Below are 12,128 nucleotides of genomic sequence, written 5' to 3'. Positions count from 1 at the left end.
TCCCATCCTAAAATTGGAAAACATAATTATATATAATTCAAATATATTAAGTGTATAATTATTCTTAAACACTTTCTCCACACCATATTATAAGTTATTTTTTAGAAGTTTTGCTTAGCCTAAAATATAGAATATTAGGTAAGTGTTTAGTATTTTTTTCTAATTACACTCTTACTTTATTGAGTAATTAATAAAATGTTTTGAATAAGTCAATTGCTATATTTATTATTGAATTAAGGGTCAAAAATGTTCTTGAAGTATACACCAAGGATCACAAATGACCCTAAACTTAATTATAGGTCATTTATATCCCTTAACTTCAAAAAATCGTTGCTTTGTTATCCTAATGTAATAGATCTATTATGTGGATCCCACATATGATTTTTTATTATAAAATATTTGTGTGTGGGTCTCACATAATTTTTTTATATTTTTTTCCTCCTCCTTCACCATGTTCTCTCTCTCTTTTATGCACACATCTTTAGCAAAAATAGAGCATGCTTTCTATCTGCACTCTCCCCTGTCTCTTCATTCTATCTCATCTCCTTCTCTCCTCCCCCACCCTCTTCTTCATTTCTGCCATAGCGGCCTCTTTCTCAAGCTTTCTCTCTCTTATTAGGAGTCATTTGCCTTGCACGCATGCTCTCTCTTTCTCTCTCAACACACACATGCACACACACACATTGTTTTGGTTCTGGAGGGAGGTGGTGGAGTAGAGGGGGAGTTAATGAGGCCATGAGGGAGAGGAGGGGGGAGAAGAGTGTGGCAATGCGAGCAAGCGTGTGTGCATCTTGTCCAAGTCCAACCCATCCATAGTAGTCACTGGAGCTATCATGGTGTCAGTGAGGATGACGACCAAAGGGAGGAGGGGGAGGAGGAGAATAGGGGAGAGAGAGAAAGTGGAGGAGACAAGTGGAGAGGGAGATTGAATGGAGGAGAGAGAGGAGAAAGAGGAAGAGGAAGGGAGAGAGCTGTTGTCCCGTACCATAAACAAGACGTGGTTAGCTGAGGTGTTAAGGATGGCCTTGTAACTGAAGTATGCGAGGCCATTGACGTTGCACTAGTTCAAGACGCATTTGAGGAGGTCGGTGAGTGACAAGTTGTGGGAGATGAGGTGATGCTAGACTTGTAGCTAAGATAGAGGAGAGAGAGACTATATGGAGGAAGGGGGAGAGAGAGAGGATAGGGGAGAGATGGGAGGGAGGGAGAAGGTGGAGGGGAGAGAAATTTTTTAAATTATTGAAAAAATATAAAAAAATTGTAGGCCCCATAATGTAATATTTTATAATAAATAAATATTAAAAAATTTTAATGTGAGCCTAACTAACATAAGAATTGATGGTAAAAACAATAGGGTGAAAATTTTAAAAATCTTAGCAATTAAGGTGGTATAAATGGTTCATAATTGAGTTTAGGATCATTTAAAATCCTTCATGTGCACTTTAGGGATATTTTTGATCCTCAACCTTTTATTATTCTCAACGATATAGTTAAAAAAAATGAAATTTCTTATAAAATCAAAATTTCAACAAACTTTTTTTTAAAAACATAAATTAATCAACAATGACTTATATTGTGGTATAAAAGGAGTAATGATTAAATAAAATCATTTATTCCTTTGATAAAACTCTCATATAATGAAATGTTTTATTTTGTTTTATCCTATTTCATTTCTTGTCATTCTATTTTATTAACGACCATTTTTGAATTCATTTCATCATACACCTTCAAACGTACCTTTAATTTTTTTATAAGAAAATTTTGGAGTCCCCATCTTGTTTATAAGAAACAAACATCACTAATTTAATTAATTTTGATTTTAAAGCGTATTGCCCAGGGCGGTGCGGTGTCCTACGAATCCTACCGCACGGTGTTCCTACGTGGCATTTTGTAAAAGAACGATGAGTCAGGAGGGGTAGTTTAGGAATTCGATCGCACTTTCCCATTTCGACAAAATGCTGAAATAAATAATTTCAGCGCAAGACGAAAAGAAGGGTGGTGGTGCCACAGGCTAAGCGGGTGGAAGTGCCGTCATTCTGTTTTGAAGACATTGAACCAGATAAAGAAGTAGATTCGGTTTTTCTTCTGGGCAAGAAGAAGAAGTAGATTGAGTCTAGAAGAAACGTAATGCGGGAAAGCGATATAGATTAAAGATGGGTTCTTTTGCTCTTCGCATAAACGCTCTGTCTCGGATGCGGAACTTGCTCTTCCTTCCTCACACCTTGAACCTTAGCGTTTGACGTATGACCATGAGCTCGAACAATGAAGAAGAGAAAATTGTTCCTTAATCAGGTATTTCGATTCTGTTTCGTAGTCTATCTAGTCTTGCGGTGTATTGCGATTCCCTTTGTGTTAACTAGTAATCACTGATACTGTAGATGACACGACAATGTATTTATTGTTAAACGTATAATTTAAATGGTTGCGTTGTGTATGGTAGGAGTGTACGACAGATTAAATATTGGTGCTTTATTGAAAGGAAGCTGATTGTGTTTCTTGGATTTCTTGAGTCAAGATGATGGTCAAGTTTGCTAATTCTGGTGAATGATATATCTCTTATATGATGATAGTGAATGTTACGCGTCCACTTTTTTGGTTTGTGGTGATCTCGATTCTTGACTTAGTTGCTAACTGCAATTGTTCTTTAACTAAATGGTTTATCCCTAGTAGCAGTCAGATTTGCACTTGTAATTATAAATAGTTCATTCGAACATGGGGTTGTAATTTCGTGCAGAGATTACAAATTTCCAGGATCATATTTTCATGGCCGGATGTCTGTAATTTATGTTTTAGCTTGCTTCTTGGTTCTTACTTGGGCATTAAAAACAGGGATATTTTTATTAATGTACGTGCATATTTTCCTTTGGTCTATGAACTTATACGGTGCTGTCAATTACAGAAGGCCCGTTCTGTCCGGCTATTATCATTTAACCTAGCATTTTGCTGCTTCAATTGGTAGCCTTGCCTAAATGAACTTGAGAATTCTCCAGGCTCTGAAAATGACAAGACAATGGATAAATCAATACAATAAGATAAGCAAGGATATAGACCTTTGTTTTTTAAGTATAGAAGTGGTGAAAGAGAGATGAATAGATTAATATCTAGGCTTAGATTGAGAACATATGAATCAAAGGATATGGCATCTTTCTGCTGTATGTGACATGTGGCAGTATGGCACAGCATTAGTAATTCCGTTGGGATCCATTTTTTTTTCCTTTCTTCAATTTTTTTCATGGCTAAGGCTGGTTTTGTTAATTGGAAAGAGAAAATACTTACTCGAATGTTTCCTCAAAGAAAAGTTAACAAAATAAAGTAATTCGCTGGTTTTCAATTTCTTGAAATAATTTTGTTCTAGGGTTTATTAAAATTTTTCCCTTTGGGTTTTATTTTTAACATATTGAAAATGAGTTAATAAAGAAAACTAATAGTTTTTATAAATAGGCAATCATAAAGTAATTCTCTGACTTCTTTGGCCGAAAAAAGAAGTAATTTTCGGACAAATATAAGTTATGATTGATGCCCTATACTCATCCAGAAGATGCAGATCCATAGGCTAACTAGAGTCTCATCAGTTTTTTATGAGCATCTTATTAATTATGTAGAGTTCCTAGAGGTTATACCCAGTTCATGTCCACTCTCCCATGATGTGATTTCCTTTTAGCCATGGAAGGAAGCTAAAATTAGCCATCAAGTGGATCATTGATCGTTCTGCAACCCATGTTTATCATTCAGTTTTGCAGTTGAAGTCAGTAACATTTCTTTCTTTACTATGATTTATAAATTATTTATAACAAAGTTTAACTTTAATGGTAATTAGCTAACAGTCCAGGCTGCTGATATGTGGTATCACTTTTAGCAGTTTAATATCTCTCTAATAAGTCTATTGGCCTTTGTTCTGTTTTTTTGCTTGCCATTTAAAGTTGAAACAACATACAGTGACTTCTTTTCCATCTGAAATCGATGCTCCAAGTTAATTCCATTATGTTCACAGGTCAATTGCTCTACATATAGGTTGTTTTTTGGAAAGATGAAAGTGGGACCTGACTCCTGAGAATTTCCAAGATTGTAGATGCTTCTTCACATTTCTGTATAGTGACTGAAGCTGATCAGTCGCTAAAATATAGATCTTATTTATGATTTTATCTGTAATTAAAATTTAAATTCTTCTTTGAAAGTATTATCCATCATCTCCAAAGAGCTTAAATGCTATAAGATGGACCCTAGATATGATGGCATCCAGCCTTCATCTCAGTCAGTAATGCAGGACGATCTGGATGGCATGCATACCAGTAGGGGATCATATGCCCCTAATACATCTGAAGTTAAACCTGTACTTAATTATTCCATACAGACTGGTGAGGAGTTTGCACTTGAATTTATGCGAGATAGGGTGAATTTTAGGAAGCCTGTAATTTCCAATGTTGGTGATCCCAATTCTACAACAGGTCATATTAGTCACGCAGGATGTGAAAGTGGATCAGATATTTCTATGCATGAAATGGTTGGCAGGGATCCAAAAGGGTATGATGGAAAGGATGCATTGTTACATGGAGGCAGATGCAATTATGGGTCAATTCAATCAATGCCAAGAGCTTCATGTAATCGGGAAAATGGTCGAATTTTGCATGGGCATGCCTCTTGTGGAAGTTCTGATAGCTCATCAATGACAATGAAAGTCCTTTGCAGCTTTGGTGGTAGAATATTACCACGACCTGGTGATGGGAAATTAAGGTATGTTGGAGGTGAAACACGCATTATCCGAATAAGAAAGGATATATTTTGGCAGGAGCTTATGCAGAAATCTTTGTTAATATATAATCAAACTCATGTAATTAAGTATCAGCTTCCTGGAGAAGATCTTGATGCTTTAGTCTCTGTGTCATCTGATGAAGATTTGCAGAATATGATGGAGGAATGTAATCATCCACAAGGTAGAGAAGGATCACAAAAGCTTAGAATTTTTTTATTCTCAATGAATGATTTGGATGATGCACAATTTGGTCTCAGTAGTGTGGGTGATGATTCTGAGGTCCAGTTTGTTGTTGCTGTTAATGGCATGGACTTTGGTTCAAGAAACAACTCAATTCTTCTTGGTGCGAGTTCTTCAGCAAATGATGTACAAGAACTGGTCAGGCAAAATACTGAGAGGGAAGTTAAGAAAGTTCCTGTAGAATCTATGGGTGCCAGCAACGGTCCATTGATTGGGAATTATGACTCACCATCAACTATTCAGCCTTCAGAATCAATACCCCCAACTTCCTCAAATGCTCATGAAACCTATCCTCCCTACAGAGACCAGATGATGCACCTTGGGGAGGCTTTTAGTCAATATCCTATTCACCATGGCCTTAATCCTTCTCAAAACTTTACTCTCGTAGAGACTTCCAATGCTATGCTTTCTCATGGGATGATAAATCAACAAGGGAATTTGAATGAAGGTTCTTCTCCTAACGTATTGCAAGTACTGAATTCAGAAATACCAGCAATGCTGGTGAAAAAATTGGGTGATAGTTCAGTTCCACAAGGAAGTAACTCTGCAAAAGTTTTATCCTCGGAAACACCATCCCATGTTCCCATGCAACCAAAAGATGATTTCTTGAGAAGCAATGTAAACAAAGCAACGGTTGCAGTCAACATGCCTGAGTGGAATCTGCCCACATTGCTATCAATGAAAAAGGAGCAGCACCAGGAGCATAAAGAGGCCCCTTCCACATCTGGCAGTGCATTTGGTGCTGGTAATGTTGATTCTCAATCCAATGGGATGATTGATTTAAGTTGTCTTCACCCTCCTCCGATGCCTAAAAGAGTTTACTATTCTTATTCTGAAAGAACTCCCAGGGAGCAAGTAGAATTGCTGAATCGATCTGCTAAGTCAGATGACACTTATGATTCTCAGTTTCCTGTGTCAATTTTACTTTCTGACATCAACTCACAGTATTCAGTCACAGAATCTGGTGACAACTTGCCTGATGGAAATCAGTATAATTTAACGGAGGATTCAAGTGCCACACCAAAACCCTTGTATGTGGATGGCAATGTCATTGTTAATGGGCTTAACGAACTACAGATGCACAAACTGTTGCCTGAGATGAGCAGTCATATGAAGTCAAAACTCTCAGAACTTGTGGATGTGGAGTTGAAGCAGGTATTACCAAACAATGAAGGAAGTAAAGTGATGGTAAATGAGGATCAGGTTATTATGTCCGAGACTGATAGTTACTTTGAAGATAACCACAGCAAACCTCTGGTTGAAGAGAACAAAAACTCTAAATCAGATTTTCCTGCTTTGGATCAGGTTCCCAATTTTAAGAACAATGATGGACTAACATCTCATCTTCCAGGGATTAATTGGGGTCATAGTTCAGGGAAAGAATTGAATAATGATTCTGTGGTGCAAGAACTACCTGTTTCTTTGACCGGGAACATGAGTGAAGACATTTCTCAAGGTTTTTCATCAAATGCTCTTCCCAAACAAGCACAGGCTGACATTCTTATTGATATTGATGATCGATTTCCTCGTGAATTGCTTTCTGATATGTATACTAAAGCAGTACTTGCGGAGGACCCATCCAGTCTACATCCACTGAGTAGTATTGGAGTGGGTATAAGCATAAACATGGAAAACCATGAACCTAAGTCATGGTCATATTTTGGGAAGTTGGCACAAGAGCTAGATAACAGCTCTCTTATTGACCAGGATCCTCTTGGTTTTTCACCTGAATCTGGAAATGTAGGTGGTGATAAAACTCACCTTGTCACACCTCTAACAGCTGATGAAGCATCTATAGACCATGCAGATTTGCATCTCAATTTTGATGGAGAAAGTCAAAAGGGTTTTCATGGAATGATTGGAACAGAACCCACTTTTCTGCGGTCTAATTATGATCATTCCCATGTGAAGGAGACAGAAAGTATGCAGTTTGATGCTACAGTGAACTCAAGAGCTCAAGAGTCAGACTATGAGGTATGTGGTGGTTCTTTTGTTTCGGGATCTGTGTGATCTGATTTTATTTTGACAAAATTTTTTATGACTTTACTTTAGGATGGGAAGTTTGAAACAAGAAATAGCGATCTACCTTCACTTGATCGTTCTCTGGGAGGTTTTGATATTAGTACCTTACACTTACAGGTATGATGCTCGTATATGTGGCAGTGCTTCCATAATATGTTATTTAATCCAAGATGTCAGTAGCAAAATTTTTATTCTATGTGAACCATTTGTTTCTGATAGAAATTGAGGATGAATTTAGTCGACAACAATAGTAGGGGCATCAATTTCCTTGATCTGCTATGGGGATTACATGCATGATGGATGCTGGATCAGTTGTGGTCATCTTGATTTTTATTAAGCCATCACACTAGTCATCAGATCCGCTTTCTTCTTGAAGTATAAGCATTCAGATCTAGGACATCTCTCTAGTAATAAGAGTTTATATAGGCATTCCGTTATGTGCTAACTTAATTCTCAGATTTCTTGCCCTAAATTTTGAAATATGTTTGGAAGATTTTTTTTTATTGAAGTTCTCTATCTTACAAATTATACTGCGTTAATGATGTGAGAAACCTATAGATGGTGGAAGATCTTCTTTAGTATTTTTCAGACTCAAATGTTAAGAGTCATGATATCTTTTTACTTGTTTGGAATGTTGATAATATAAATGAATTTTGTCTTTTTTAGCTACTGGCAAATATTGGGTCTTGATACAACAACAACAACAACAAGCCTTTATCCCACTAGGTGGGGTCGGCTACATGGATTGCAAGACGCCATTGTGCTCTATCATTTATCAAGTTTTTAGAAATATTATTAATTGAGAGATCGCGTTCAATAACTTCCAAGAGTGTTCTCTTAGGCCTTCCTCTACCCCTCTTAACAGAGTTCAAAGTTATATGTTTCACTTTTCTCACTGGTATCTCTCGCGATCTTCTTTGTACATGCCCAAACCGTCTCAAACGATTTTCTACTATTTTTTCTTCAATAGGTGTTACCCTCATTTTTTTGCATACGTACTCATTTCGAATTTTATCTTTACGTATATGTCTGCACATCCATCGTAAGATTTTTATCTCTGCTACTCCAACTTTATGTTTTTGTTGTCCTGTTAAAGCCCAGCATTTACTACTGTATAACATAGCCAGTTCGATAGTAGTACGATAAAACTTTCCTTTAAGTTTATTAGGCACCTTACAGTCGCCAATAACTCATTTAGCTTTCTCCAATTAAACCACCCAACTTAAATCTTATGTGAAATGTCCCCATTGATTTTGCCATCATTTTGAATAATGGCTCCCAAATATTTAAACTTTTTCACTTGAAGTATCATTTGATCTCCCAATTTCACTTCCAAATTACTGTGTCTTGATAGAGTGAGCAAAATTTTAGAGTATGTATGTTAATATATATGATTCTTGGAACATTTGTGCTGTGGAACACTCTTGCAAATAAGAAGCGCACATGCTGACATGCATTGTCAAAGAACCACTTTAGAAGCTTATTTTGGTTTAGTTTTGATATGAGGATGGTTTTGTCTATGTACAAAGGTTGCTCAGTTCTCAACATGAAATCCAATGGGCTTAGAAGGTCAATAAATGTGCAGGCTCACTATTACCTTGTTTATATCTCAACAATAACTTGTGCTGAAATTTACTTATAGACTGCTTATTTAACCAGTACCTGATATCGCACTATTTCTGATATTTTTCATCTAAAAGCTTAAATGGTCAAGCACAAGTCTAGGAATAATTACTTTTACAATGAAATAAGGGCTTTCTTATAGAAAAATATTATGATGTGTAACATAGACTTGCCTCCAAAGACAGCTAAAAACGGAGATAAAATTAATAAGTTGGGCTCATCAAGCAAAACCAATAGGTTTTTTTAAGGAAAATAAGGCAATAAAAGTAAAGTTTTATAGTGTGTAGAAATATTGACAGGCTTTGTATATCTATGTTATCTTAATCACTGGTCTCAAACCTTCATGTTTTGTTATAGAGTTTTGTCTCCCTGCAATTGGTAGGTCATAAATAATGAAGATCTTGAAGAACTGAAGGAATTGGGTTCTGGAACCTTTGGAACTGTGTATCATGGAAAATGGCGAGGAACCGATGTTGCCATTAAAAGAATAAAGAAAATCTGTTTCACTGGTAGATCATCTGAGCAAGAGAGACTGGTAACTATTGGATGGCTTGCTCTTTCTTTTCTTTATGATGTCTTAGCTTAAAGGAAACTACATAAACGAGAATGGTATATATATTTGAGGCATGAGAGTTGATGATAATTGCTTCTTTTCTCAGACTGTAGAATTCTGGCGGGAAGCTGACATTCTTTCCAAGCTTCATCATCCAAATGTTCTGGCATTTTATGGTGTAGTCCAGGATGGACCAGGAGGAACGATGGCTACTGTGACAGAGTACATGGTAGATGGTTCTCTTAGACATGTATTACTTCGCAAGGATAGGTAATGGATCCAGATAGAGTTAATATATTTCTCTCACCAAGTTCGTTCAACCTGTAAACTCAAAATGTAATTATGTTCGTGCAATACTGCTGTGATATTACCTGATTGTGGCATACTACCTCAGTTTCTCCTTACATTTAATAAAGTGAATGTCATAAGCTAATACAACATTGTCTCTCAGATGGAAGCCAAACCATTTTTCTGTTTGTTAGTATAGCTTTCACAATCACGTAGCTGCCTTAGCCATGAAAACTAATATTTTCATGTCAATGAACGTGTCTGTGTGATGATCTCATGCTTTCTAGATAGATTATCTCCAAGGATTTGATCATGATTTTGATTGCAGGTATCTAGATCGTCGCAAGAGGCTTATAATTGCCATGGATGCAGCTTTTGGTATGGAGTATTTGCACTCAAAAAATATTGTGCATTTTGACTTGAAATGTGACAATTTGCTTGTGAACTTGAAAGACCCTGTGAGGCCAATATGCAAGGTATTTATGCCGATATTATTATTCCACAATTTCCCTAATGTCTATAACTGTTGAGAAAACTGAGAAATTTTATTCTCAGGTTGGTGATTTTGGCTTGTCAAAAATTAAACGAAATACATTGGTTTCTGGCGGTGTGCGGGGGACCCTTCCCTGGATGGCTCCAGAGCTGCTGAATGGCAGTAGCAACAAAGTCTCAGAAAAGGTAAGTCTTATCTCATGAAATGCTCTTCTGTAGTAGCACTGCAAAGAAGTGGGATCCATATAATTTAACTGTTTATAGCTCTACCTCTAGATGTTGGAATTTGTCCATCTCTTAAGTCTCAACTATTTAAAATTCATTCTTTGCCAGTCCAGTTCTTAGCAACCTACCTTCTGTCTTGAGATGAAATTCTTGTCTAATTCTATCTGCTTGAGTAAATTTAACCTGGACCGGCACTTTGTCCTATTTCATGTATTTCTTGAAATGTTGTATTTCATTTTTATTCTTCCACTCCTGTCGCTTCAGATAACAGCTTTAAAGCTTGGTGAAAGTATAAAAAACTTTTGCTCATATGCTGTAAATTTTCATCTCTTTTATGATCATCCAAACAGATGGTTCCTTCAGTTTATCTTCCTATTTCTATCCTTTGTCTTTGGCTTTCTTTACTTTTATGTTGCTTGCAGCTGTTGATAGCTGAGAATGCTTTTGATTTGTAGGTTGATGTGTTCTCCTTTGGCATAGTATTATGGGAGATTTTGACCGGTGAGGAGCCATATGCCAATATGCACTATGGTGCAATCATAGGTGCGATCTTTTTCAATGCTTTTCTTTATCTTCTCTCCATTATGGATTGAGATACAAAAAAAATCTTGTTGCATCTTTTTGAAATAGGCTTCTACATTTCTATTTAAGTAACCTCTTAATAGATTTAAGGATCTTATAAATTTTATCTTAAATATTGTCTCCTTTCATTCATTATCAGCTATTAAGCCATTTTGGTTTTGGGGCCATGATTCACCGCTGACAACTCTGTAATAATATACGGGGAATTGTTTTTTTCTTCTCCTGAGCTAAAACTTAATTATAAACGTGAATGTGTGTGTGTGTGTGTGTGTGTGTGTACAGAAAAGATGACCTTGGTGGACTCATTAATACAGCTTCAGACCTTAAAAATCAAAATATTATCAAAGACCATAGAAATAAGGACTTGGTGATATTTTTCATGTTACCTAAAGTTTCTTCTTCCTTTTGGGATTTTTTTTTTGGTTGTTTGGGGGGGGGGTTAGATCTTCCCTAAAGTTACAGCTTACTTTTCTTGTTGTTAGAAAGATGTTTTAAATTCCCCCTCTCAACAACCATATGAATAAGATGCCATGACACTTCTTAAAATTATCATTCATGCTTTCTAAAGTAACAACTTGATTTTCTTACAGGAATGCTATAAATCTGATATTCCTTTTGGATGGAAACATTCTTGTAACATATAGAAAATTAGGGTGTTACTTTATAGAGCATAAGTAGCAGCTAACAGAACGGTGCTAATTGTAGTTTAGTTTCTATGGCGTTTGAGAGGAGACACTGGCTTTAAAGGCCTTTAACTAGCATGCTTGCTCTCTGCTGATCATACCAACCATATCGGGTAGTTGATAAAGTACAATGATATCGAGTAGTCCATATAGCAGACCTTACTAGGTAGAATAAGACTTGTTATTACTGTCGTTATCTTTCTCCTTATATAGTTTTGTTGAATAAGCAGGTGGGATTGTAAATAACACATTGAGGCCAACAATACCAAGTTCTTGTGATGCTGAATGGAGGACACTGATGGAGCAATGTTGGGCACCCAACCCTGCAACCAGGCCATCCTTCACTGAAATAGCCTGTCGCTTAAGGTTCATGTCTGCTTCTGCTTCCCAAACCAAATCACAGCCTCACAAGCCAACCAAATGAGGTGATCATTGGACGATGATACTGATACTGTATGAGATCTTCTCTACTCTCAGATTTTGATGCATTTGGTTATACTTCAAGGATGTATGATGTTATATTAGAGGTGGTGGCTAGCCAAATACTATTAGCTGATCAAATTTTTTCTTGTATATTAACTTTCCTCAAAGAAGCTCAGTTTTGCTTCTTGACTGGTTTATTATTTTTTCCTTCAGAAGCCTTAATGAACGCCCTTTCTTCCCTTTTCTA

At 36.5% G+C, this 12,128-nt stretch overlaps 1 protein-coding gene across 1 annotated transcript; it reads left to right on the top strand.

Annotated features, from left to right (window-relative positions):
- The first annotated feature begins 1,984 nt into the window (after positions 1 to 1,984).
- On the top strand, positions 1,985 to 12,128 carry LOC129315409 (uncharacterized). The gene is made up of 9 exons (XM_054959068.1): positions 1,985 to 2,292; positions 3,992 to 6,964; positions 7,043 to 7,129; positions 9,018 to 9,170; positions 9,295 to 9,458; positions 9,805 to 9,952; positions 10,032 to 10,154; positions 10,649 to 10,736; positions 11,689 to 12,128. Exons 2-9 carry the CDS (start codon positions 4,214 to 4,216, stop codon positions 11,880 to 11,882), a joined length of 3,708 nt encoding a protein of 1,235 aa, XP_054815043.1. The 5' UTR covers positions 1,985 to 2,292; positions 3,992 to 4,213; the 3' UTR covers positions 11,883 to 12,128.

This window comes from Prosopis cineraria, unplaced genomic scaffold (assembly GCF_029017545.1).
Source record: "Prosopis cineraria cultivar Desert tree isolate PC_DT_omini unplaced genomic scaffold, ASM2901754v1 PC7, whole genome shotgun sequence".
In the NCBI taxonomy this organism is placed as follows: domain Eukaryota; kingdom Viridiplantae; phylum Streptophyta; class Magnoliopsida; order Fabales; family Fabaceae; genus Prosopis; species Prosopis cineraria.
This window is presented reverse-complemented; position numbering and strand designations above follow the sequence as displayed.